Source organism: Guillardia theta, assembly GCF_000315625.1.
Source record: "Guillardia theta CCMP2712 unplaced genomic scaffold GUITHscaffold_86, whole genome shotgun sequence".
Lineage (NCBI taxonomy): Eukaryota > Cryptophyceae > Pyrenomonadales > Geminigeraceae > Guillardia > Guillardia theta.
In genome coordinates, this window is record NW_005434588.1 from 5,925 (window position 1) to 32,278 (window position 26,354).

Genomic DNA, 26,354 nt, shown 5'->3' on the forward strand with positions numbered 1-26,354 from the left:
GATAACGGACTGCACCAGCTTTCTTCTCTCACGTCGTTGGAAGCGAAGATGAACGAGATCGCGGAGCTATCTGTGCCGGGTCTCGCAGGGACATGCATGTTTGAGGGCCTGGAGGTGTTGAATCTCAAAGGGAACAAGCTTCTCTCTCTCCCGCAGGAAGTCTTGCACCTGCATCGCCTCAAAGAACTAGACCTCTCTTACAACCTCATCTGTGAGGCGAAAGATTTCCTCAGCCTGGGGGGCATGCAGCTGGACAAGGTGCTGCTGCAGGGAAACCCGTTGTTCAAGGACAACGCTGAGCTGAGAGCGTTCGAAGATGATCATCAAGGTCTCGTCTCCTTCATTCGGTCGCAAGTTGAGATGCACATGGAGAGACGGTCCTTGACAGATCTCCCTGCCCTCGTCTTGAAGAGCAGAGAGCTGCGACACCTCTTCTTGTCTCACAACCTGCTGCTCAAGTTGCCGGAGACCATGACATCTCTGACTAGTTTGCAAACTCTGCATGTAGACAACAACAGGCTCATCTTGTTGGAGCGATGGATCTCCGAGCTCCAGTCGCTCACGGATGTGAATCTCAGTGTTAACAATCTTCAGACCCTTCCCTCCACCTTCTCAAGTCTGCCGCGTCTTACACTGCTCAATGTCTCCAACAACCACATCTTCTCCCTGCCCAGGTGCTGCGACCTAAACACTCTGATGGGCGATGACGTTTGTTGCAGATTTCATGAGTCAGTCAAGGTCATAACCGGTCGTTAGCTGTTGTACTTGTGAATTCCATTGCTACCTTGCGTATTCCGAGATACTTGTTGTAGTCGTGTATTCTATGTAAATGATCATGTGTTGCATGCTGAAAGATGATTGCTACTTTTACAACCTCACAGTCTTCAAATGTGCCTGCACAATCTCACAGCCTTCAGTTGGGATACACACTTGCAACAAGAGCTGTAGCAGCACTTGTAATCACCTGATTGTTGACGAAGCCTGAGGCATCGATGAGAAGACCTGTTGAGCAGTGAGATGGGTCGAGAAGAACTAGATGGAGGAGAGGAGCGAGAGGGAGGAGAGGAGCGAGAGGGAGAAGAGGAGCGAGAAAGGTAAGAGGAGCATGGCTACCTCTAGTCGCCTGCGGTTCGTCTCTTGTTCTGAGGTTGGGACTTATCTCGGTGGATATGTCAAAACTGCTCGAGCATTCATGGTCAAACAGCTGGTCAAAACACGTCGGAGCTGACCTGCTGCCCAACGCATCATCCTTACAGAATGTTCCGTTCAAACTGCGAGCAACGCGAGGTGAGAACGAGGAAACACGAAGCGCTGAGCTGCTCAGACCTCCCGCCAGGTTGCAGAGCATCCTGAAGAAGCGTCAGTGACGGGCCGGAGGGGAGAAGCTTCGAGACCTTGTAGTTGTGATCGAAGAAGCGACTGCGCGCGTTGAAACTCGACTAAAGACAAGTTACGTCGCTCGCCTCCGCTCTCCTTGTCTCACCCGGATCCTCTCGATGCTGTCTCGTATGTCTGACAGCTGCTCGTCCAGCTCGACGTCCTCCTGTTACCCACGTGTGAGCTACTTGTGTCGTGGACTTGTCGCTGACTTTGGTTGACAGGAGGTGATCGTGCTCTCGCTGCCGCAAGATAAGAGTCAGCCGTTGACAGCAGACATGCGAGCAGCACCTGACTGACAGACACTTGCAGCCTCGTGCGGTCTGCGGACTGAAACCGTGTCAGGCCAGCCCCTCCCTCCACCTGCTCACCATCTGCGTCAAGTTGTTGCGGTCGGTCATCGACATCTCCTCGTCCGGTTTTCGATTGCCGAGCATGTTGTCGAGGTAAACTGTGTGGTTCGCAATGGCTGAGGAGAACGTCGGTGCTAGCTCCTCTCTCCTGCCTTCACCTCGGTTGCTGCTGCCGCGGAGGCGCTCAAGCTCCTCCTGCAGCTGTGAGGCGACGATGAAGCGTCAGGAAGATGAAAAAGGGATCGAATTCCATGAGTGAGATGCAAGAGCTTGAATGCTCACCTTGCATATCTCAGCCTGTTGCATTAAAGTCTTGTTGTCGGCTGATGAGATCTGGACTTGACCATCACATGATTGACGAACAAGACGCTGAGACTGACCTTGTCCTGCAGCTCGCGGACCTTCCGCTCCTGGTGCTCCTTTAACTATTCTCCCGCAATAAGGAGACGTCAAGTTGCAAGCGATGGAGGAGGTGAGATAGTCAGTGAACGTTGAAGACAAAAGCAAGGGGACTTGAGAAAGAGGACTCTGAAGATGAAGAGAAGGCGTGGGAAGAGACGGGGAAGGAGGACAAGCGAAGAGGAGGAGGTTGGGAGAGGAGCAAGAAGCGGAGGAGAGGACGAGAGAGCATGAAGAGAAGACAAGGCGAGAAGGAGGAGGAGGAGGCAAGCGAAAGGAGTTACCTCGCGCATCTCGCGACGGATCTTCACTTCTTTTGCTTCATAGAGCTTACAAGCTGCTGCTGTCAGGTGCTCACTCCTCTCCGTCCTCTCCTCACCTGTCGCAAGAGAGCTGACAAGGGACTTCTTCTCCTCCTCCAGCTCTCGCCGGTGTTTCTGCGCAACAACTCAACAGAGGAGCCAAGGAATGAGGAAATGCGGAGACGAACCAACGAAAAAGACAAGGAGGAGGAGGAGGAGGAGGAGGAGGAGGAGGTGGTGGTGGTGGTGGTGGTGGGAGAATTCACTTACCTCGACAAGTTTTTGCTTCTCAGCCAAAGATTCGTATGACTTGTTGAGCCGATCCATATCACTCTGAAGATAACAAAGATGGTCTTAGTGAGGTAGGGAACGGAGAGATTGGAAAGGAAGAGGGAAGGAGTGAATGAATCAACAAGAATATACTTGAAGTTCTCGATTCTTGTCGAGGAAACGATTAAGAGTTTGCTTGTCAGTCTCTAGTTTGTTATTCTGTCTGAACGTTAGAACACGATGAGCGTGTTCAGATGTCCAACCTTTTCCGATAGAGAATGCAAAATATTCTTCATACCCTCTATCTCTTTTTTGTTCTGCTCTATCAGCTTTTGGTCCTGATGCGAGATCAACTGCATCCCAATTACAATATTCCTCACCTTGAAGTGGCTTTCCTTGTAAATGTTTGACATGTTGATGTCTTCTCGCTGTTTCTCACACTGCTCAAAGAAATGACGAACATTCTCGTGCCATCATTTCTTACAAGTTGCTCCAAGTCGTGCACTTGTTTCTCAAAACCTTCAATCTGCTTTCTAAGAGCGGCGTTTGACGTCTGTTGACGTGTAAGAAGCAGCGCACATGAGAGGAGAGGAGGGAGAGTGTGTCAAGATATCACCTTCACGCCCATTAGCTCCTCCAGCAAACTTGTTTTCGAATGTTTCTCCATCTTCAAATCTTCAACCTGCAAAAGGGAGGAGAGGAGCGGAGATAAGAGAGGCGATGAGAGATGGGGGAAAGCGGAGGACAGGAGAGGAAGGGAGAGGAGGAGTGAGGAGGGATGAGGGGAGAAGTAAAGAGAGGAGGCGAAAGGGGAGAGGAGAGTGAGAAGGGGAGAGGAGGACCATGAGAGTACAGCAATGAGGAGGAGAGGAGGGGGAACCTCTTTGTGTAAGGTCTCGACGTGTTGTTGAAGTTGGACTCTCGTGCTCTCATGCTCGTTCTTGTTCGCCTTCATCAACATCAGCTGCTCGTCAGCCCAGATGGAGTCAAACCGTGATAATGAGTTGAAGCGACGCGATGCTGTCTCTCAGCATTCTATTCTCCTCCTCCAACTTCCCTTTCGCGGCCTGTGCGAGTCAAGACGAAAGTCAATCGCGTCAAACCTGTCGACACCGACATGGTTACCTGCATGGCAGCATTTTCTCTTTCATCTTGCTGCTCTCTATCGTCATCTCTTCGCTCTTTCTGTCTGCAATGTTCTACAGAGTTGCGGCAGTCAGGTGCGCATACACGAGCAGACTTTTGTCAAACCTCGTTGAGCAGGACGACTTGATGCTTCAGCATTGAGTTTTCTTCCTTCAACTTCTGCAGGTTTGCAATCTGAAAGGCAATCATCTTCGCCGTCATCGATGTCAATATCATCATTCATATCATCATCATCATTATCATCATCATCGTCGTCGTTGTCGTCGTCGTCGTCATCATCATCATCATCATTTCCTCTTCCCCCTCCTCCTTTCTAATCTTGGGTTGCATCAGCAAAGACTTCACCTCCTCCTTCAACGTCGCAACCTCATTCAGAGACTGCAAACGAGTATATGAGACTTGGAAGACGCAGGTGGGTTATTTTGCAGAAGCCCAAGCGAAGGTATGATGGGGAGGAGTGGGAGAGCACAAGAGGGAACGTACAGCTTCAAGCTTATCCTTGAGGTTTCTTTGAAGATCAGATTCTGTCAGACAAGTCAGGGCTCGTCGAGGTCAAACAGGCTCATGTACGGCTGTCCTGCAGTTCGAAGAAAGTTTGCTGAGACTGGACCAGACGCTGCTGCATGTCTGACAGCTCCTTCTTCAAGGTCACGATCTCCTCGTTTAGAAGCTTTCCTTGCGCCTTCACCCTCACCCGTCATCCCTCCCTCCCTTCTCTCCTCCTCCTCACCTCTGCTTCCTTGAGCTGCTTGACGTGCGAGCCCTCATTGGACACAACGAGCATGGCGGCTTCTAGTCGCTCCTGCACGCTCATCAGCTGGCACGAGCTCGCGCATGTGGTCGACCTGGAGCTCCTTGTTCTTCCTGCGCTCGTTTGCGAGGTCGTCGGAGGAGTGATGGGCCGTCAAACTTGCGGACCTTTTAGACTTTCAACTTCACACCTCCCTCTCTTCTCGCGCGCACCCGCCAGCTCCCATGGTTCGCCGCAAGTCCTCAAGCTGCCTGTCTCTCATCGCTACCTCTGCTTCTGACTTGGCCTGCAGCAGCGTCAGGCCTCAAGAGAGCGTCTCACTTCGCACCTTGAGCTCCTCGTAGAGAAAGGAGAACCGGTTCATCTCCCGCTCCTTATCTTTGCTCAGCTGCGTCACGTGTCATGTTGAGCATCCGAGCAGGAAGACTCACAGCTTCCACTTGACGCTGGAGGTTTCCCAGGAGAATCTTCGCATGCTCGATGGTAGAAGGTTCCTGCACAGCTAGAGAAGGAGAAGAAATCTCTATGGGCCTGCAGCGCCAACAGCCATCATACAAGTGAGAATTGGAGCAGTCAAACCTCACCTGAGAAACTCAGGAGGAACAGGTTTCAACCCAATAGCTTCCTCCGTTGCTGACATGCTAAACAGTCTTGTTCTTCAAAATCCAAACGATCTAAGCGATAAAAATCAATTCTTCAACATCTAGTTTTCATCTCCAGTCCTCCAAGTTTTCTTTGATCTCCAGTCCTCCAAGTTTTCTTTGATCTCCAGTCCTCCAAGTTTTCTTTGATCTCCAGTCCTCCAAGTTTTCTTTGATCTCCAGTCCTCCAAGTTTTCTGAACATTCTGTTTTCTTACACTTCTTTTTTGCTGACACACCTCTCTTCACATTTCCTCCCTTTCTGATTCTTTTCTGTCCTCCCGAGTTCTCAACTTCTCTTGTTCTGATCTCTTCCTGCTCTCCTCCCCTCTTCTTTTTCTGTCCTCTTCTCCTGTCCTCAACTCGCTTTTTGTTCTCACTTCTCGCCAACAACCATTATGGCAGTTACTTCCAATACCCCCACCCCCCTCCCACACTTAGAAGACCCCACCTCTTTGTATGCTTTTTGTCTCGATGCGCACCCACCCCAACAATCTTTACTCAAAAAAGTTATCATAGGAGACTAGTGGTTTTTTTTTACTTTCAACAAACTTGAAGTGGCTCTATGGCCAACAAACTGAAGGAGAGTGTACAGGAGGAGGAAGGGAAGGGAGGCAGGGGAGGGTGAGGGGGGGAAGGGGAGGCAGGGCGATGCGAAAGGCGAGGAGGAGAGGAGGAGAGGAGAGCTGAGGGTGAAGAAGGGAGGAAGAAGGGCAGAAGTGGAGAAGTGCTGCATACAAGGTGCTCATCACCGACGCCCAGCACCGCGTCGCCCACTTCCTCACCTTCAACCTCAACACCGGGGTGCTGCTCCTCCTCACGCAGGCCGTCTACCGCACCCTCGCCGACCCCTACGTCGGGCTGCTGCTCGTCATGCTCGCCCTCCGGACGTTTTCTACAAGCTGCTCCAGCTCGAGGTTGGGCGCTGGTCCGCCGGCCGCCTCGAGCGCTGCGGCCAGCTCTGGCTCGAGACCCTCCTCATGGCCTTCGACAACGCCGTCCTCGTCTTCACCCACTACGTCGGGTTCCGATGGTCCTTCCTGTACCCGTTCGACGGGGACGCTTCGTTCGTCGTTATCTATGTTCAGCTGGTTCGTCTGTAGGTTTGTTATTAAAGAATATTGAAAGATCGCGGGGCTGTAAAGGGTTGGGTTGATGCGGCCTGGGTGGTTGCTTGTTGTGTTGCTGCCGGTCGGATGAATAGCGGTTGATTTCAATCACGCAGCTCTCGTGTGTGATGACGATTCATACAGTGTGGAATTTGAGGTGCCAGATGACAAGTGTGCTTGCGAGGATGGATACTTCAACCCAAATCCCAAATCAGTCGACAAATGTTACAGCTGTATTCTGTACGAGGTCTTCACCCCGGACTATTACAACGAACCGCCATACGACAGCATTGTCAACGGTAACAATCACTACGCCCATGTGCCGTGTGACACTGGGCAGTACAGAACCGGAAGTGGTACAAGGTGGTCAGTAGATGTAGGCGCGAACCGAAGGATCCAGCCTGGTTACGGGCCTGGGGTATGCGTCTCCTGCCCGACCTGCCCAACCGCGTTCCCGTACCCGGTCGAGTACCGGTCAGGCTGCTCGGGGATTGACGCCGGGACCTGCCAGCCCTGCACCACATGCACACTGTACGACCCCGAGAAGCAATCGTCCCAGTACCCGCCGGCTGCGGCCAGCTAGACAACCCGGGCACGTGCACCTGGTGCTCGGACAAGGTGCAGCCGCAGCGATGCGGGTCCGCGGAGTGGCTCAGCGGGTGCGGGGGACATGCCCCGGGGCAGTGCATCGCCTGCAGCTCCGCGACGGGCAAGTTCTGCGCGGAAGGCAAGTCCCAATGAGGTCAGGATAGGTGGGGGACAACACCCTGTACGCGACCAGCCCAGGGGTGTGCGTGCCCTGCACCGTCGAGATGAAATGGTAGTACCGCCATGACTGAGGGCAAGTTCTTCCTCGTTCCTCGTTCCGAATTGCCGCCGGCGCGCTACTAATGTCAACTGTGGCAGTGCGGTTCATAAGGAGGCGACGCCAGGCAACCCAACTAGGTTCTGAGACAACAATGGTCCTGGTGTGGGTCCACAAGGCCTCGCAGACATGCCGGAGGAGCTTGGCCACTCGCGCGTCTCGTTGTCATACTCCAATGTCTTCCTCATCGTCTGGCTTCTGCTCATCATCTTACACCAGGTGTCTTCCTGCATATGTTACATGCGATTTTCTAACTTGAATGCTCAAGTGCATCTCATCAAGATGATTCCTCCAACAAAGGTGATACTTGTGCAGTGATCTTGTTTCATGATGTTTATGACGAGATCAATTACACGGTAGACCTAGCGCATCATTGTGAAGCATTTGCAAAGGTTGAATTGTCAAAAAGTATCTTGAATGATTGCTTTACAGGCTCGCCCTTCGGCGTATTTTCCACTGTTCATTCCGAAGAAGCACAAACTCAAAACGTTGGAAACAGAAAAGTTTGATACGATCTCGGAATTCTGATTCTTGACATTTGTGAGATGCAGTCCAACAGAAATCAATCAAAAGCAACATAGTTCGTTCTTTCGTAGGCCATTATCAGACGGATTGATTGCATTCTCCTCTGACAAGGTTTCCTGGTGTTTTCTCTCTGCCATAATATTGCTGATGAAACACAAGGGCAAGAAATTATTCAAAGATGTACTTCTAAATTCTGCGCTGAGAAAGAAAGGTTTTCATTTCCCTTTCAGTGATCGTCTTGTGAACTGACGAATGTGGTATGGAAGGCGGTCAGTATGTATTGCCAATTTTGTCAGGTTTTATCTGCAGAGACCATGCGTGTCGAAACGTGAAAGTGTATGCTCAGCTTTTGAGATGCAGAAGCATCCTGTATCATGTGGATTAGCATCAATCTCCATTGCGTTGAACACTTTGAAGGTGTGTCCCATTTTTACTGTTGAAACGTTCTAAATATATTTCTAAACGTGACTTCCCAAATGAATGATAGATTGCAACTTGGAGGGATGCGACGGGGCCGACAGGGCCGACAGATCTCATGTCAGACGCTTTATTTAGGTCGAGTGATGATCTCAATGACGATTTTCATGCTGTGACTGAAGAAGAGGTGAGGAAATCTGTCAGCAGCAAATATTTTACGCCGCAATATCACAGGTGAACGGATTTCTGCTTGATGAAGAAGAAAGGACTAGAGCTGCAAGAAATGGGGTAACTCAGAACCTTTCAATCAATACGTTGAAAGTGAAATTTCAGGTATCCCTTCAAGACGTGGGAAACATTTCGAGGAAAGTACCGCATTTGAAGGTCGAAGTCGTGCATGCACATTCAAAACTTACTCTGGTAGACATCCAAAATGTTTAGGAAGAAATGTGATTGACTTTCCATCCTAGGATGATTTTAGAAGCAGAATACAAGAATGCATGAAAGAGTCGCTGGAAACAGAAAACCATTCGAATATGGTGAAGCGGCCGGAAAAAGTTATGATCGTGAATTTTAGTCGATCTGCCCTCCAACAGTCTGGATCTGGACATTTCTCGCCGGTAGACATTGAGAAAAGAAAATTACTTTTCAGACACTGACTTTACAAACAGATCGCATGTTGGCACGAAGCTGAAGACTTGGTCCTGTTGCTCGATACTGCAAGATTCAAATATCCTGGTACTGCTGTTTTGCAAGGCTTCGATGTCTGTTTAGTGGATTTCAGCCTTTTGGGTCTCAGTCGTAGATTTGTGGAAAGCTTGTGCGACATCGGATAGGCAAGTGCTATCTTCCTCGTTGTTTTCTGATACGATAGTCAGCGATAAGACTGATCCGCGTGGGTTCGTGATTCTTTCAAGATAGCATAATATTATCGCTCTCCCTTTTAGAACACTTCTACCAGTGTTTGGACTCGTCTTGCTCCGTGTTGAGTGGCACGACCAAAAAAGATCAGGGGTGGGGTGGGGGTGGAAATTCATTTATGGGTGAGGGTGGGGTGGGGTGGTCTTGAGGCACAAGCAAGGACGGCTTGGCGACGAGAGGATCAACAAGTGGAGGAGTCAGGGACGAGGTAGAGCGAACAGTCGACTAGAGCGAGGAAGAGTATCTCAAGACACGATGACTCCAGCACAGAGACTCACACATGCATTCCTCGTCATAGAACTCTGCGCCATCCCGTTTTCCCTTGCCTCGGGGTCCTCGCGCGTTCCTGAAACGAACTTGCGTCTGAGAGGTGGAAGTGGGACCATGCAATACACCTCTACCCAGCCCAAGCAAACACAAGTAGACTCCTTGTTAGAAGGCGAACGGAAGCCGGACCTCAAGAAGACGTCCTCCAGACTTATTCTGGAGGAAATGCAAGTATTCAAGTAAAGAGGGGAGCCGGTGAGATAACACTCTTTTACAGAACGTGTCGACTGCAGTAAACCAGACCAAGCCGAAATTGCTATATAGGATTGATGGGAAAGATGTGAATCTCTTGCCGTGCGGAATTCCTTTTGACGCAGCCACATAGGTGACGGAAGAAGAGTACATGGCCCGAGTCTCCTCCGTCGCAAACCGTGTAATTGACCCGTGGATTTCTCAAAGTGTAAGATGTAGTGCTGCTGGATCTTTTGCTCCCCAACTATGAAGCAGGACAGGGGAGGCTTCAAGGAAGGAGACGTTCTCGTGCCGGATCACTGCTCCTCCATCCCCGAGGCAGTGGCGAGAGTAAGGTGAGTTTTTCTTTCAACAGACTTTGAATTGATAGGGAGTAAATCGCAGGCATGATGGCACAGTATACATAAGAAAAGGTTTGGCCAAATCACTACCAGGGATGCAGCTGCTCGCTAACCTTTCAGAAGGAACGTACAAATGGGATGGTGTATTGGTTGTACAGAAGCACATGCACTTAAGGGGGGAACCAAATCCAGATGAAGGAGACGGGTAAGACTTGACGTCTCTTGTGTTCTCATATATGATTATTTTACCTTCGGCAGGCAAGGGAGACCGACTCTCGAAGGTAGGTGGTTGCTGGGTGAAAACAGCTCCGGATCCTTTCAACATGTGAACTGTGAGAATTCTCATATATAGTTCGCATTTTTCACCCTCTGAATTTTCAGGTATTGCACGATTTGATCAGAATAAGAAGGGTCCTGTCGAGGGATAGTAGAATAAATGCTTGGGATTGAATGTCATGCTATTGTGGATTGGACTGATCATCTTTGAAGAAAGGATCAGTACATCTCGAAATGTACTACGAATGATGGAAATGTACTAAAACACAATATACTTTCTTGAGCTGCCTTTCGTACACTTCTCATTCTAGAAAACAATTCATGTCAGAATGCATTATACAACATGAGTTATCAAAAAATCTGTAGGATCTGATACCTGTTGGTTTGAGATGGCATTAGTCTCTTTGTCCACAATGGGAACCTGGCTAAGTCTGCGTTGCATGTTTACGCGGGACATGTTTGCGCTGAATGGCAATCTCCTGGAAGCTTTGTTGGGAGTGACTGGCTTGTAGGGGCTTCAAATGAAGGTCAGGGTGAAGGACACATTATCACAAGATTACTTCACAACTCCAAAAGGGTCATTACTTGGTCGACCTCCTGGACAAATCTGCAACAGACGTCAAGACGTATGATGATGTCAAGAAAGGAGAGATTACGAGATCTTCTTTCCAAAGTCCCTCATAAATATGTCCATCTGACCAGACCATTTTCCCATATCCATGACGAAGATTTTTTTTCAGTTGACCAATGTACCTGTCTCCGTTTGCATACCATACTGATCCCAAGCCATGCATCTGCAAGTCTAGACAAGTACCGAAGTATCGGTCACCATCGGCATGTAAAACTTTTCTGATTACGATACTTCCGTTATTGGTCGAAGACATTGATCTCAATGACGGAGAGCGGATTTTGCTTTTTGAGTGAGTGTTGGAATTGATCTTTTCATTTTGCACATTTTCAGACACTTCGTTTTTCATAAAGTCATTGGATATCATCTCCACTGCAAACTTGCACTGTGTTGTGAAGCTTTCGAACATACTCGCAATATCGTCGAAGCCTTTCTTTGACGAGGTTCTGCGCTGATTCAATATTTTCATCATATCGCTCTCGGTTATAAAAGTTTCGGTAAGAACTAATTCCTGGACTGAAGTCCTTTGCTTTTTGCCCTGCTGCTCTTGATGTGAAATGGAGTTTGTTTGAATGCGACTGGACGCTGAACCAATATTTGGTAACTTGTTCTCCTGATTTTCTACCGAGAGAGAAAGTGTTGCAGTTTCCCGTTCTCTTTTTCGGTGTAAAGCTGATGGCTTTCCTGGTACATCGCAGGCCTCTTTGCGTAATTGGTGAGGAGGGGAGAGCATTCTCATTTCGATTTTTTCCGATTTTGACGTAAAATTGTTGCAAATCGATTCAAGATAAGAAGAATGTGGGAGAATGATATGTTAGGTGTTGTATTGTAGTCTTGAATGTGAAAACAATATGATATGACCGATTACCTGTTTGAGTAAATGTACCTGTGCTGCATCATACATGCCAATGCTTTTTTAACGGCTGTTTCACCTCGGAGGGTCCAGGGTGTTCATATTACTTTTATTATTAACTGAAAAAGAAAGGCAAACCGGAGCAAGGGAGGACGAGGATAAACCCTACAAACCCGCCTCAATAAAATACTAGGAAACGAAGGAGGCAGTGAAAATCGCTACTACAACCACGCAAGCGACGGCATGCTGAGCAGGGGAACAAGGATCAGGACTGTGACAAAGAGCACTGTAGATGCAAGGCCGCTGAGGTCGGCCTGCTCAAGGCAGGTCAGCGCCGGGCCGCCCCGCTGGCTCAAGGCAGAGTCAGCGGCCTGCTCAAGCGGCAGGTCCCGGAACCTGCTCAAGGCAGGTCAACCTGCTGAGTCAAGTTTAGGGTTTAGGGAGGCGAGACTCAGAGCGAGGAAGGAGACGGGGCGTGCCCGTACCGAGCTTGAGCTGAGCCGCGGGGACCGTACCGTACGGGCGGCTTGACGCAAGACATCACGGCGAAGAAGCCTCAGTGAGACGGTGCCGCGGTGGCACTGCCGGCAGGCCGGGCCCCGGGGCCCGGGCCCGCCGGGCGGCGGCGCCCCGGCATGTCGGCCGCTAATGATTGCGCTGACCTCCTTTACTCAAAGTTAAGTTAAAAATCAGCAAGAGGACAAAATCCTGCCAATTATAAAAACAAAAAGGTGCTCATTTTAAAAAAGGATAATTCTAAATCAAGTCGTACGAAATTTAACTTAACCTCGAGTAAAGAGAGGATCGCAACGTTTCGATATCTCGGTAAAAGCCGACGAGCGGCGCGTTCCACACAGCGTACACATGGCGTGCGCAGCCTAGTCCGACTTCCTTCTCGTGTGCCTCTGCCTCTCCATCTGACTGACAACATAATATCAATTATCATCCTGAGACAGCAAGATTGTGTTACTGAAAGCTTTCCTGTTGTGTGTTGAACGAGGACAATGATAACGAACACAAATGTATTTGTTCAACTGTACGTATGATTAACATACAGCATCTTTCCATAGTACATGCATATGTTCAAGAACAGGCAGAGGTGAAGAGGATATTCCAACGGGCTAACGTCACCGTTTCCTGTGCATGTGTCAAGCCAAGCAGATTCCAGTGAGTTCATCTGCGGTCACCATGGATTGGAGACATGAATCCTGAAGGGGACACAAATATCGTGAGCATTTGCTTGAATTTAGGAAGCTCATTCATAAAAGGTTTCATACTGTACGTTTCATGCTGTTGATTTCCTGCATTGACAGCATCAGGGCTCTCATCTCTCATGCAATATCCCTGATGCTGGAATCTCATCATTGTGAGTGCAACGCAACCTTCGCATACGCTAGGGTCATCTGCATTTTAACCTAGATCTTAAAAAAACCCTTTCTCCAGGTTAACTAAACTTGGAAAGACCTCTACCACAGTGAGACTTTTTGAGTACACAAGAGCTACAAATATATTTTTTTATAAATTAGTAGGATTTTAGCCACTTCGGCCGCTGCATAAAACTACTTTGACGCTACATAAGTAGGGGTACTCTCCCCCTCCGCGACTGTCAATACGATGGATCGGATATTTCAGATTACCACTGCGGACTCCTCGCAGCCAAGTATCATTCTACTAGTAAAGCATTATTAAGTATACAATGTTTTAGCCCCTTTACTAAGAATGTACCCTCCTCTCCATTTCGACAGACGATCTGAGGAGGGGCAGGAGACCAGATGCTCGGAGGGTAGCAGTGAGGAAAGAACAGAGCAGAGACAGGTTGGGAGAGAATAGGAGAAGAGGGGGGAAGAGAGAAGAGTGAGAGAGGGGGGAGATGGCGAAGAGAGGAAAGGAGAGGAAAGAAAGGAAGAAGGCCGGAAGAAAGAACTTCAAGTAGGCGACGAATACAATTTTGCTCAACATCGAAATACGATGGAAAGCAATCAGGTTTCTCCCGAAGTAGGAATGATTGCTGAAGACATCAGCGGCTCTGCTGGCTCGATCCGCGATGAAGACATGGAAGTATCCGTGGCAATCCAATCGGACTCCACTCCAGTTCTCATCTCCCCTGGGATCAACGACAAGATTTTACTTCCGACTTCGTCCGAATGTATACTCAAATGCCAGGGAACTACATGCAGCGAAGCCTCGAAAAGAGTGTCATTTTCCAAAAGAGACCATCGCTCGTCCTATTTTCGCAGGACCCCATCTCAGCAGCGATGGCGCTGATTGGGTTTCGGTTCTTGCTCTTTGCCGGAGGGTTTGCTTGGATTGTTGCAATAGCGCTCAAGGTAAAGGAGGTGCACGGGTCGAGGTATTTCGCGTACCTGATTGAGGAGAGAGTGCGACAGTTTTCCATGGCAGACATGACGGAAACAGGAAAGCTAGCATGTGGTTGGGAGTCGTTCTTGGAGGTGTTTTCCAACTTCCTTGTTGGTGTGGTTGCTATGGCTGCAGGAATATTGAGTATGGTGAGTGTGAGGCTGGTCAAGCAGGTGAGAAGTTGTGTGGAGAAAGATGTTGATTGCTGAAGTTCTTTGGCTTGCTTGCAGGTCATCGTGGTGGGTGGACTGATAGATGCGGCTTGCAACTTGTGTGTGTTCATACAGATGATGCTCGCGGTACGCAAAAGGACGGTGATGGGGACGTCATGGTATGTGTTCTTAATCGCCATGCTCACGGTGAGAAAGAGGCATGCAAGTTGTCAAGCATGTTGATTGAATCTGGTATTGGCAGGACTTGTTGATATTTCCCCTGCCTCTGATCCGATGGGAAGCATACACAATTGAGCTGATAGCGGCGGGTTCGCTCATTCGAATCATTAGCATTGCTGCAAGCTCGACAGTACCGTACAAGTGCCTTGCTATCTTTGTGTTCTTTTCGACGTTGCTTGGATTGCGAGAGGGGCTTCGGAGAAGGACGAAGAACAAGGCAGCGGGTCTCGGAGAGCAGTTCGACCAAGAATGGAGGCAGTTGAGAGATCTGGATGCGATACTGAAGCTCAAGGAGGCTGTCAGCCGAGCACAAGTTAGATCAAGAACGACTCAAGGAGGTGGAGAAGGAGGAGGAGGGGGAGCCTCGTTCACATGGCTCAGACGACAGTCCCTGCTGGCTCCTCTACCATCGACCTCTACGTCTTCGTCACAGCCGAGCATGATAGTTCAGTACGCGCAGGAGTGTCAGGGCAAGGATCTAGATCAGCTGTATGCCCAGGCGGTACTTGTGTCCCCCTTGTTCTTGAGCAAGGTACAGTCGTGGGCGGAGGCGAGCGACGGATATTTTCTCATGAACATCCCGTCGGCAAAGAGGAAGCACTACCTTCGATGGCGAGACTGCAAAGGCGACAGCTCCAAGCTTTCTCGAATCAAATGGGCGTCCATCAAGAACGCTAACCGAGCCATCGAGAAGATTTTGCTGTTGTGCAATGGCGACACGTCGAAGCTGACGGATATCGTGCGGCAGACGATCGTGTTCAAAGAGCTGCGGCAGCTTGTCGAGTGCGTGGAGGTCATCATCAATGACTCGGAAGTGGAGGTGGTGAGGATCAAGAACCGGCTCGACCCGGACTACGACGCGTCGACGTCGGGAGGCTACAGGGACGTGGGGATAAACTTGCGGGTGATCCACGAGGGGGCGAAGAGGTGGGGGGTAGCTGGGCACGTCTGCGAGTTGAGACTGACGGTACAGTCGCTTCATTCCCTCATGGACTCACAGAATCATACGCTGCATTTGTCGATGAAGAATGTTCTTCGTTTCAGGCAATCGCAAGGGGATGAGATAACCATGAAAGAACAGCAAGGAGAGAGAATGCAGGATAGGAGGAGACGGTCGTCGTCGACGTTGGAGACATTGCTTCCTACCCACATGTCAAGCTCCATGGGTTACTCAAAGTCCCTCGCGCAGGAGAAGTCCGACATTGCGCTGCTGATCTACAAGAGCATGTATCCCGGCAACATTCTGGACAAATACCTGACGTCGTCTGGTCATGGTGTAGCCAAAGCTGACACGACAAGCATTCTGTACTCGTCCCACCCGCTAAAGAATGTCCTGCACAAGACTCTGTTCCAGCTGCTGCTGCTGCTTGCGGGGATTGGTTTTATCATCCTTTGCAGCAACAACTTTCGTTTAAAATCACTCTTCACAAATCACATTGTACCTTTTGGGCACGCAAGGATCACATTTGAAGGGTATGTGGACGCTAACGTCTCTATCAAAGACCGTGGTATGACGATCGAAGACTTCCTTCTTGTCAAAGATACATGCCACGTGTACAACTGGACTTCATCCGTGACAGTCGCGAACAAGGTCTTCTTTACATTCCCTCATGTGGTCTATCCCAATGGCTTGAAGTTTAAGCTGACTCCAGCGCTCATCTCGTACCTCAAGACAGATGCGCTCGCTATCGACTATCTGAGCGCGGAGGGCATTGATGACGTGACAGTTGCAAGAATGGAATGGCAATCAGTCTCTCCTTCTACGGTCAGCTGCAAACGGTTTCCCTCGTTGCCTCTTTGTCATTCAGAATTTTTGCTTCATGCCGACGAATCTCTTCTTATCGACTTGCGCTTCACCTGGCAAGCAATCTGCATATTCCTCATTGCGGTGTTTCAGATTTTATGCTGTCTAGGAGCCGCATTCTTCGCTCGGCTCGGAAAGGTTCGGCTTGCAAAGTTCGCGTTTACCTCGGCCTTCCACCTCGTCGGGCTTTGTGAGATCTTCACTGCTTTGTCCCCAGAGTCTCTGTATGGCAATTGGAAAGACTTTTACATGGCATGGGGAGTCCTCGACGTGTGGGTGGGTCTTGTGGTTCAGTTCCAAGAGCGCTACATGCTCAAGGCCTTCGTCGTCTACTGCACGATCACGGCGTTCTTGCCTCCTCTAGCTCAATACAATTGGGATGCGTCCAAGCTCAAGGAGTCAGACATCGGGTTGAGCAGCCTAGTCTTGCTTGCTCTGGTTATCTTCTTCGTGTTGAACAGAAGGTTCATCGTCTACAAGTCTCGGCGGCAGATCAGAGGAGACCAGAAGATGTACGACGACTGCTGGAAGGACTTGCTATCCCGGGAGCAAACTGAGCAGCTCTTGAGCTCCCTCAAGATCACCTGCGGATGGGTAAGGCCGCAGCCAGCGCTGCAGTTGAAGATCTTCGATGCCTTGTGCGAGGTTGAGTCGACGATTCTTGACCCGCTGGAAAGCGTTTTGAGAAGACAAAAGAACAGCAGCTTTGCTCGAACTTACTTGAAGCGTTCAAAGCTGACGGTCATGAGGCAGGACAGGGAGATTGAGTCCCTCGACCAGCTGTACGCTCAGGCGATTTTGTTAGAGCCCATGTTTTTGAGCAAGGTTCAGTCATGGGCAGAGGCTAGTGACGGATGCTTTCAGGGGTTGGAAGGAAGCCTCATTCGCTGGAGGGAGTGCGCAGAAGAGGCTGAAAAGGCGTCACAGGTCAAGTGGGCGTCCATCAAGAACGCTAACCGAGCCATCGAGAAGCTCGTCAGGTCTTACTTTGGGAGAGTCTCGAAGCTCACAGACGTGGTCCGTCAGACGATCGTGTTCAAAGAGCTGCGGCAGCTTGTCGAGTGCGTGGAGGTCATCATCAACGACCCGGAAGTGGAGGTGGTGAGGATCAAGAACCGGCTCGACCCGGACTACGACGCGTCGACGTCGGGAGGCTACAGGGACGTGGGGATAAACTTGCGGGTGATCCACGAGGGGGCGAAGAGGTGGGGGGTAGCTGGGCACGTCTGCGAGCTGCAGCTGCTGCTGGAAGAGTTTGTTGCGCTGAAATCAGCGGAGGGGCACAAGAGATACGTGATCTTTAGAAACTCTAGGTGTGAATAGCAACAGAGAATTGAGGAACAACAGGGAGGGAAGTGAAGGAAAGGATTGAGTCAACGGTAACCTTACGGTGACAATCTCTGCATATGATGTCACGGAATCAGAATAAAAAATCAGCGAAGAGTGTTTCACATGAGAAACCAAACAGATTCGAAAATCAACCGAATGATACTGTGATCTATTCGATACACTTCCACCTCCTTTCACTATATTCTTCTCTTCCACCTTCTCTCCATCCTCTCCTTTCCTTTTCTACCACCTCGTAGAATTGCTCCTATTTGCCTTTCTCTCTTCTCTAATCCCCTGTCTTAATTCCCCCACATGTAGACGATGAACCTTCTGTTCAACACGAAGAAGACAACCAGCGCAAGCAGAGATGAACGATGACATGCAGGAAAATCTTCTTCCTTCCCCTTCCTTTTGGCGTTCAGAATCGCATTTCTTTAAAAGATCAGCAAAACATATTGCAATGGAAAAAGCATTTCAGTAGTCATCAGTCCTCATAGAGATTAATCAGAGCTGCTTCGAAAGAAGAAAATAAAACACGAATACTGCAAAAGCTTGGAATGCGGGAGAGTAGGGCTGTTGTTTGTTCTGTCAGTGGCCAAGAAAATGCTGTTGCTGATGTTTTCTCAAGAAGTTCTTGCAAGTCCAGTTTCATCTCTGCATTGTCCACGAGATCCGATGGTATTCCTGTTTTATTGCGTCATCCTGCTCAAAAGGGTTTGAGTTCCCTGCAAGATTCAAACCAGATGAATGAAATCTTTGACGGAAGGCAGGGAGATTTCAGAAAATTGTACAACTGGATCGAGTCTACCAACCTCGAGAGGATCACAATGGAAGCCGGATCCCAGTCTGGCGCTGTGGATTTCCAGATCTTCATCGGGCTGAAGTGTTTGCAAAGGACGGAACCAAGAGTGACGTTGAGCTGAGACAAGTGGCTCTCGTTGTGATGAGGTTGGCCTGTGTTATGTTTGCGTCCCGTGTGCCTCCGTCTTTTGCACTTTGGTTGCTCCGTCCATTTGCCCAGCGAAAAGGGTTCATCGTATCCTTTGTGCGATACACCAACGGGAGCATAAACCTCATCCTAAAGGGCTGCTTGTACTTCTTACTGTATCTTCACAAGGAGAAACGGCAACCCAATTAATTGTTGAGATCTGACGTATTTCCCATTTATTTGTGAGACCTAAACCCTAAACCCTCATCATCAACGGAGGTCGTGCAAGCAACGTTCATGTCAAACATCAAAGCAAATCATGCTGAAATTGTTCTTGAGCAGAAGGGGTTTAGGATTTAGTCATCATCAAGTCGACGGCGGCATCGGGTCGCTTCACGAGGAAGGAGATGGAGGGGCTGTGCAAAGGCGGCAACACGTCCATCGCAAGAGTCAAGAGAGTCTTGTTGGAGATCGCAATCAGACTCGAGAAAGTCGAAGGGATCGACATGGAGGAGGACTCGAATACCAAGTCATGGAACGGGTCCAAGCTATGCATCTTCCTTGGCTCCACGGAGGATGTTCGACGTATGATGAAGAAGCTGCCCTTCTTTCTCGAAGGAGCAGCAACCAAGCTCGAAGCAGTCGGCTTCGACATAGAGCGGCCTGAGGCAGCTGGTCAGCGGGGCACCAGCGACGCAGCGCAGCGACAGGAGGAGAGCGAGGGAGATTGGCTGGAGTTTACAGACCTGGAGAGGATCACAATGGAGGCAGCATCTCCGTCAAGCCAAGAGGACATGCAGCTCGTCAGCGAGCTCTCAGCAGTACCCCAGAGGAGCAGGGAGTGAGACGCAATGTTCTCAAGGAGAGCGCTGGACTCGCGTGCAAGGAGACAGCAAGAAGGCAAGCGCTGAAGGTGGACAAGAAGGACCGACTTCTTGCAGGATATAAGCATTTCATCTTGCAGGATATAAGCATTTTAGTACCTACATGCTTGTCCCTGGCTACTCTTACCCGATCAAACAACAGGCGAACATGCCTTCATACAAGTTGCCAACCAGCCGATTTCGGCAAATCTGTTGCATGAAACTTTTGGGGATGATGCATGATCGCTCAAGCAGATAGAGAATTTGAGGGAGGAGAAGTTTGATGAGGGAGGAGAAGTGGAGGAGGGAGAAGTGGAGGGAGGAGAAGTGGAGGGAGGAGAAGTGGGAGGGAGTAGAAGTCTGAGGAACGAGAGAGACTGGGACAGGAACGACGGCAGAATTTTCCAACTTCGAGAGTTTGACAAGGGGGCCGAAAGGCCCCAAGGGAACGGCCAGCCGAAACAGAAATAGAAGGTAGAGAGACAAAATGAAAAAGAATGGAGAGTGACGGGCGGGATGACAGGGTGACAGTGGGGGGGGATTTGAGCCAGTCATGGCGTCAAAGCAGTACTCTGGCATAACTGATGGATCATGAAATCTTAAGTTAGAGCACACGATTTACTTTCACTCCTCACAAACAATTAAGTTTCTACCTTGGAATGCGCAAATATCAAACATTTTCCTTGTTCCTCATTCCCATGACACATTCAATCTGTGTGTGCTTGTATAGCTTCCGACAAAAACGAGATGAAGCTGTAGGTGTGCTTTACATGAACTCCGTCGAGTAGCTCAGACACTTCATCGAGCATGTCTTCATCAAGGTCATCCAATGTCATGCAATCTCTCAACTCCCAATCAGTTTTAAATGCACTTCCTTCGAGAATAACTGATTCTACAAATTGGACCAGGCATTGGCGTAGTGCAGCCAGTGTTTCAGTATTTGAATCCGACAACATCTCTTTGAGCTCGTGCGAATTTTTCATTTCACATCTAAAAAGTTGCGGCAATTCTTCAAAGGAACATCTCCTCGAAGTTTCAAAGAAGTTCCGAAGAGCAATGAGATGCTTCAGTTTGAGAAACTTTTCACCATTGCTTGATTCACAACACAAAAACTTCATGAGCTGAGGCCACTCCTCAAAATTTTCGTAGAGAGAGATAGTTTTTGCAAAATCAAAGATCGTGATCACTGTAGAAGAATTTCCGAACTTCTTTACGCTCGAAATGAGAATCTCAATCACCTTTTTCATTTCTTGTACTTGCTCAAACTCTTTTGTTGCATTTTCTTCGATCCACAATTGAATTTTCTTCTTGATATACATTGGGAGATCTTAGATAGATTCAAAGTGTAATCGCTTTCCTCGCAATACTTCGGCCAACCTTCGATGTCAATTAGTGGGATCTCCTTTGAAACTAGCCATTCTGATAACAAAAATTTAATCCATTGAGGAGATCGGAATTTCGAATTCGCAAGGGCAATATCAAGAAATTGTTCCATTTCGTCCCAAGGAATAAGAATCTTGTCTATGTTGGTGGTTTTTTGTAATTTTTCAGAAGAAATGCTTTCACGATTCGTTTGCAACATCCGAGCACAATTGTTATGCCATTCTGCAAGGGAGCGGAATATGGTCTCAGTTCGAGAAATTTCACCTCCTGCATTGCTCTGCATCCATGGAAGAATTTCAGAAATTCTTCCATTTCCCCTCTTGTGAATTCTCGTCGTGTGAGCGGGAGAGCTTTTTCATCAAGGATAGCTCGAGATTCCTTTCCTTCGTCAGCATCTTGAATCTTAACCAGTCCTCGAAAGATCACGGGAAACTTCTGGTACTTGTGTAAGGTTGAAGAATCGTTTTTCCGATCTGCAAAATATTTTAACAAACTTGTGACCAATTCTGAAGAATCTGGCTGAAATTCCATTTCTGTTATCAATTGGAAGGTTTTCAATTTTTCAGTATCATCGTGGGAACGAAGAGACAATATCTGTGGAGCAAAAGTCTCAGTCGCGATGACGTTGTCTAACTTTGCAATGGAGCTTTCTCTGTACTTTTGAAATGAGTCTTTGATCTGGTTGTTTTCTAAATTCGTTTGAACTTCAGTCAAGAACGAATAAATTTTGTCTTGGACTGTCTCTCCACCAGCAGTATTCAAGATTTCATCAACAGTCTTCATGAATGAATCTTCGCATTCTTTGCGGCACTTTGCTGTATGTAAGTCTCGTTCTGCCATTGCAAGGGTCTCAAACTGCTGTAAATTCGCTTTCTGAAGAAAACCGAACAAGAATTGTTGTGCTTCAATGTCGGATTCGAATCCGAATACATCTCGGAAGCTCTTCCAGTGCTTTTTAAGTTGTTCGATTCGTTGAGAGGTATTCGGACTGTCAGAGAGCAAAGGGAACAAAACCAGGACACACAAAAGTCGATAATGATAATTCTTCAATCCTCGCTCTGCATGACTCCACCCTGGAGTGTACCATTCTAAGGGAATTCCTTTCAATGGTTGTGCAATTTGATCAAAAAGAAATTCCTGTTCTTGAACATTATCTGCATCATTTGGCAAGAACACGTTTTCAGCGTTCATTCTGTGGTGACCTAATCCTCCGATGCTCTGTCCACATTCAATACATGCTAGGAAGAACGAAGAAACGACGATCCTCTTCTTCTGCAAACAGTGTCAATCATTCACCTCCGTCCAACCACCGGAATTCAACTCTCCCGCGAACATTGATCAACACCCGACCAGGGAAATAGAAATTGCTTTTCCCCTGGAGCCAGGAGAAATTCAGATTTGGATTCAAAAAGTATCAAATCGCAAGGCAGCAGGCATGGATTTGATCTCAAACGAGATCCTGAAAGCTTTACCTGACAGCGCAAAGGAGGAGATAGGAAAAGTGATCAGTAGAGCGTTGACAGGAGACAAAACGTTGTTGAACATGCTAGCACGAGTCAGACTCCTTCCAAAAAACGAGCTCTGTCATGTTCTGGAAAATATGCGTCCTATATGTATCCTCTCGTCGGTGACGCGAATCTTCCAAGCGGTGATAGCACACAGACTGGCAAAAGCAGCTGAGAGGCACAAGTAGTTAACAGATAACCAAGAGGGTTTCCGACCCGAGGGCGGGACGATCCGTCAAGGTCATAGACTACTTAACATCATCGAGGAGGCCCAGAGTAGTCAAAACAACATTATACTGTTATACCTCGACTTTGCCAACTTCTTCAATAACGTCGCGGTTGAATCCATCGCAAAAATCATGGAGGTATATGGATTCCACCAGCGCGATGTCGACGTCGCAGTCAGTCCAGACTGAGAGGTTTGATACAGCAGCAATCCCGCTCCTCCGGGGATTACCTCAAGGCAGCCCCGCGAGTCCACCAAAGACAAACCTCCTTCTCAGCATTTTGTCAAGACAACTTGATTACAAACAGGACAAGAACGCACCCCAACACCCAAACAACTTGTCATTCGCAGATAATCTGGTTCTGATAGCACACTCGGTGAAAGAAATGAAGCAACTTGTCCAAGTGGTAGAACGATTCTGTAGATGGAGCGGATTAGAACTGAACACGAAGAAGTCAGAAATCACCAGCTTTGACTATCGGCTGAAGCGAGAGGTCCTGGGAACTGAAAACATCAGGAGAACAGGGGGAAGAGCGCAAATATGCCGCGAGTGCCCCCACACTTGGGGAGAGAAAGAACACATCTTTGAAAAAACGAAGGAACTCACCAATCTGATTGAGTCCTCCGCATACTCGGCAGCACAGAAGCATTACTTAGTGAAAGTAGGCATAGTCAACATCTTCAGATACTCGGCTGTACTGGTCAGCTGGTCTTGGAAGGATCTACAAACCTTAGATAACCTCTGAACCAGAGCATTCAAACGAGCTATGGGACTCAGCAGGAGAAGATTGTTAACACTGAGATTCACATCCGTGAGCGACTGGAGCTCGGAGATCCATCGCTCCAACAAGATGAGCCTGTTGTTGTCTACATGCAGAGTTTGCAAACTAGTCAGAGATGTCATGGTCTCCGGCAACTTGAGCAGCAGGTTGTGAGACAAGAAGAGGTGTCGCAGCTCTCTGCTCTTCAAGACGAGGGCAGGGAGATCTGTCAAGGACCGTCTCTCCATGTGCATCTCAACTTGCGACCGAATGAAGGAGACGAGACCTTGATGATCATCTTCGAACGCTCTCAGCTCAGCGTTGTCCTTGAACAACGGGTTTCCCTGCAGCAGCACCTTGTCCAGCTGCATGCCCCCCAGGCTGAGGAAATCTTTCGCCTCACAGATGAGGTTGTAAGAGAGGTCTAGTTCTTTGAGGCGATGCAGGTGCAAGACTTCCTGCGGGAGAGAGAGAAGCTTGTTCCCTTTGAGATTCAACACCTCCAGGCCCTCAAACATGCATGTCCCTGCGAGACCCGGCACAGATAGCTCCGCGATCTCGTTCATCTTCGCTTCCAACGACGTGAGAGAAGAAAGCTGGTGCAGTCCGTTATCAGGCAACCCAAGATGTCGCAGACAGTTATAGCTGATGTCAAAAGAGCGCAAGCTTGTCAGCCGACTGAGATTTGCTGGGAGCACATCAATCAGGTTATTGTTGACAACCATGGTCTGCAGAGAGACGAGCGAGCTGAAAGTCGCGGGAAGGCAGTTAAGCTCATTGTTTGACGCTGAGAGCCTGAGCAAGGAGGTCCAGTCCTGCATGCAGGGCAGTGCCTTCAGCTGATTGTTGTCGAGCGATAGAGACCGTAGCGACGTCAGCAAAGCCAAGTCCTCGGGCAGAGCCTTGAGCCGGTTGCTGCTCAAGTCCAGCACCGTCAAGGCTGTCAGGCCACAACAGCTCCCAGCGTCGAGGCTCTGAAGATCTGCGAGCAGACAGGAGGGTGAGACGAGCGCGAGGAAGGGGAGGAGGAGGAGGAGAACCATTGGCAGAGAGCCGGAGCTCTTGCAGGCAAGTGAAGTCCGTCAAAGCTCTCGGAACCTTCTCGATTCTATTTCCTTCGAGGGAGAGGAAGCGTAGGGGCACCTCTCTTCCTATCCGGCTGAAAGCATCGCAATCCTGACTGACGTCAAGCCCTTTGAAAGAAGAAGAATCGTATGACCAGATCACGTATGCTGTTGTATCCTAGCCAGAGCTCTGTGAGGGAGGTCAGAGAAGGGAGCTGGTGCGGTAGTTCAGCAAGATCGTTGCTTTCGAGGAAGAGCCGCTTGATGCTCGTGACTTTGAGCACAGCGGGAGGAAGAGCACTGACTGGACGTAAGGAGAAGCAGTGCGACTCATCGCATGTGGCTGACCTCAGGCGACTTCTGTTCCAGTTCTCAATGCACGGCCCCTGATAACACATTCTCCGCAAGACGTCCGGTCCACAATAGCGACCTTCCTCCATCTGAAGGCTACGGTGAGAGAGAGTTGGGAACGACAAGAAAAGAGAGGGGCTCAACCATTCTCCTCTTCTCTTCGCTTTCCCTCTCCTCTCTGTGACGATCAATCGAGACTTGTATCCATCGTCTACATTCTCGCAAGCTCTGAAGGCATCCACCATCATGACAGTGACGGTGTGCGGAGGAGTTATCCTGAGGGTTATGGGGGCACATGACATAGAGAAAGCCCTGCACACGACAGCTCTCACTCTCACAACAATTTGAAACAGTAAACCTCGAGTGAAGAGATTTGCATTCTTGACTTGCATAGATCGTTTTCGTCCTCTTTGAACATCACCTTCTCACATTATCTGTGAATCCTCCAAGATACTCATGGAAAATCTTTTGTGCACAGGTCTCACCATTGCACTTCTTGCTTCTGCCCCATTCGCTTCCCACAACTTAACTACCTCTGCAGTATCTGCATGCCTGATAACCGGCACGATTACTTCTGAGCAAGAGCAGAAGGTGATCTTTCTCACTCTGACGAACAAACAAGTATCTTGTTATCCTCCCAACTCATCTGTCAAGAATCTTGTAAGGATTCATGCAAGCGATAGCTTCCCCTCGTCACCTCCAGCAACACTCGAATGTATGTGCTGGATCCGGGTCGTTTCAACCAGGTCCAGCATCTGTATGTTTGTTTCCCTACCATCTTACAGCAGAATGTCAGACCATCACTCCACTAGTCTCTCTCCTTCGCGGCTCATCGCACCGAGTGGCTTCGAACCCCGGACATGGCGAGCCTTCGACTGCGCTCCTCCTTCGCTTCCTCCATGCCCGACCCCGTCCCTGGCAACCGTGAACTAAAAGCAAGTCTCTCAACCGTGCTACGAAAACAAGCCCGCCTCAGAGAGTGTTTGCAAGCGATCGAGCCTATCGAGCTGCTATCGAGCTGCTATCGAGCTGCTATCGAGCCTCTTTCGAGCCTCTATCGAGCCTCTATCGAGCCTCTATCGAGCCTATCGAGCTGCTATCGAGCTGCTATCGAGCTGCTATCGAGCTGCTATCGAGCTGCTATCGAGCCTATCGAGCCTATCGAGCTGCTATCGAGCTGCTATCGAGCCTATCGAGCCTATCGAGCTGCTATCGAGCTGCTATCGAGCTGCTATCGAGCTGCTATCGAGCTGCTATCGAGCTGCTATCGAGCTGCTATCCGAGCTGCTATCGAGCCTCTATCGAGCTGCTATCGAGCCTATCGAGCTGCTATCGAGCTGCTATCCGAGCTGCTATCGAGCCTCTATCGAGCTTCTATCGAGCCTATCGAGCTGCTATCGAGCTTCTATCGAGCCTCTATCGAGCTGCTATCGAGCTGCTATCGAGCCTCTATCGAGCTGCTATCGAGCTGCTATCGAGCCTATCGAGCCTATCGAGCTGCTCGAGCATATCGAGCCTATCGAGCCTATCTGAGCCCCGGGCCTGTTTGCCTTTCCTACGGTACTAATTTTTAACTTAACTTTGAGTCAGTGAGTAAAAGGTTTGATTATTATTTACCAGGAATCACCCCAGTTCCGAAATGTAACAAATAACAATCATGGACAATGATAACGTTCCTCAGTTCCAGTAGGGACCCCC

General features: G+C 49.1%; 9 protein-coding genes across 9 annotated transcripts in view; 5 read left to right on the forward strand and 4 right to left on the reverse strand.

Annotated features, from left to right (window-relative positions):
• The window catches only part of GUITHDRAFT_77371 (hypothetical protein), a gene marked incomplete at both ends in the record, with an annotated part of 1,607 nt that extends 851 nt beyond the window's left edge, over window positions 1-756 (forward strand). The window contains one exon of the mRNA XM_005825134.1: window positions 361-756. Within this exon, the coding sequence (XP_005825191.1) occupies window positions 361-756 (396 nt within the window). The remainder of the gene's footprint in view (window positions 1-360) is intronic.
• A 111-nt stretch (window positions 757-867) lies between these two features.
• On the reverse strand, window positions 868-5,238 carry GUITHDRAFT_115556 (hypothetical protein; the record flags this gene model as incomplete). The annotated part of the gene is made up of 33 exons (XM_005825135.1): window positions 868-894; window positions 965-1,002; window positions 1,114-1,178; window positions 1,230-1,271; window positions 1,327-1,349; window positions 1,395-1,439; window positions 1,484-1,543; window positions 1,590-1,619; window positions 1,669-1,707; window positions 1,749-1,846; window positions 1,889-1,925; window positions 2,013-2,063; window positions 2,111-2,155; window positions 2,414-2,466; window positions 2,509-2,566; window positions 2,702-2,764; window positions 2,855-2,920; window positions 2,965-3,039; window positions 3,082-3,141; window positions 3,186-3,254; window positions 3,318-3,383; window positions 3,582-3,650; window positions 3,694-3,768; window positions 3,827-3,900; window positions 3,953-4,160; window positions 4,331-4,371; window positions 4,418-4,529; window positions 4,578-4,649; window positions 4,693-4,765; window positions 4,811-4,884; window positions 4,927-4,986; window positions 5,030-5,129; window positions 5,183-5,238. 33 exons carry the CDS (start codon window positions 5,236-5,238, stop codon window positions 868-870), a joined length of 2,124 nt encoding a protein of 707 aa, XP_005825192.1.
• Window positions 5,239-6,218: 980 nt separating this feature from the next.
• On the forward strand, window positions 6,219-6,930 carry GUITHDRAFT_144333 (hypothetical protein; the record flags this gene model as incomplete). Its single annotated transcript, XM_005825136.1, has 2 exons — window positions 6,219-6,337; window positions 6,492-6,930. 2 exons carry the CDS (start codon window positions 6,219-6,221, stop codon window positions 6,928-6,930), a joined length of 558 nt encoding a protein of 185 aa, XP_005825193.1.
• A 2,400-nt stretch (window positions 6,931-9,330) lies between these two features.
• Window positions 9,331-10,363, forward strand: GUITHDRAFT_144334 (hypothetical protein; the record flags this gene model as incomplete). Its single annotated transcript, XM_005825137.1, has 6 exons — window positions 9,331-9,573; window positions 9,728-9,802; window positions 9,850-9,929; window positions 9,979-10,140; window positions 10,194-10,216; window positions 10,317-10,363. The coding sequence occupies 6 exons, from the start codon at window positions 9,331-9,333 to the stop codon at window positions 10,361-10,363; spliced, it is 630 nt and encodes a 209-aa protein (XP_005825194.1).
• Window positions 10,364-10,506: 143 nt separating this feature from the next.
• Window positions 10,507-11,316, reverse strand: GUITHDRAFT_89420 (hypothetical protein; the record flags this gene model as incomplete). The annotated part of the gene is made up of 4 exons (XM_005825138.1): window positions 10,868-11,316; window positions 10,772-10,818; window positions 10,588-10,726; window positions 10,507-10,518 (listed from the first exon to the last, which is right to left on the reverse strand). Coding segments are annotated over exons 1-4 (642 nt in total), but the record flags the coding sequence as incomplete, so codon positions are not given.
• Window positions 11,317-13,660: 2,344 nt separating this feature from the next.
• On the forward strand, window positions 13,661-17,569 carry GUITHDRAFT_115559 (hypothetical protein; the record flags this gene model as incomplete). The annotated part of the gene is made up of 4 exons (XM_005825139.1): window positions 13,661-13,885; window positions 13,930-14,223; window positions 14,281-14,409; window positions 14,465-17,569. 4 exons carry the CDS (start codon window positions 13,661-13,663, stop codon window positions 17,567-17,569), a joined length of 3,753 nt encoding a protein of 1,250 aa, XP_005825196.1.
• Window positions 17,570-19,967: 2,398 nt separating this feature from the next.
• GUITHDRAFT_154750 (hypothetical protein) lies at window positions 19,968-20,737 on the reverse strand. Its single transcript, XM_005825140.1, has one exon. The coding sequence runs from the start codon at window positions 20,683-20,685 to the stop codon at window positions 20,074-20,076; it is 612 nt and encodes a 203-aa protein (XP_005825197.1). The 5' UTR covers window positions 20,686-20,737; the 3' UTR covers window positions 19,968-20,073.
• A 2,527-nt stretch (window positions 20,738-23,264) lies between these two features.
• GUITHDRAFT_50769 (hypothetical protein) lies at window positions 23,265-24,604 on the reverse strand (the record flags this gene model as incomplete). Its single annotated transcript, XM_005825141.1, has 3 exons — window positions 23,265-23,539; window positions 23,645-24,215; window positions 24,461-24,604. Coding segments are annotated over 3 exons (990 nt in total), but the record flags the coding sequence as incomplete, so codon positions are not given.
• A 912-nt stretch (window positions 24,605-25,516) lies between these two features.
• GUITHDRAFT_115562 (hypothetical protein) lies at window positions 25,517-26,189 on the forward strand (the record flags this gene model as incomplete). Its single annotated transcript, XM_005825142.1, has 2 exons — window positions 25,517-25,580; window positions 25,633-26,189. The coding sequence occupies 2 exons, from the start codon at window positions 25,517-25,519 to the stop codon at window positions 26,187-26,189; spliced, it is 621 nt and encodes a 206-aa protein (XP_005825199.1).
• Window positions 26,190-26,354: the final 165 nt, after the last annotated feature.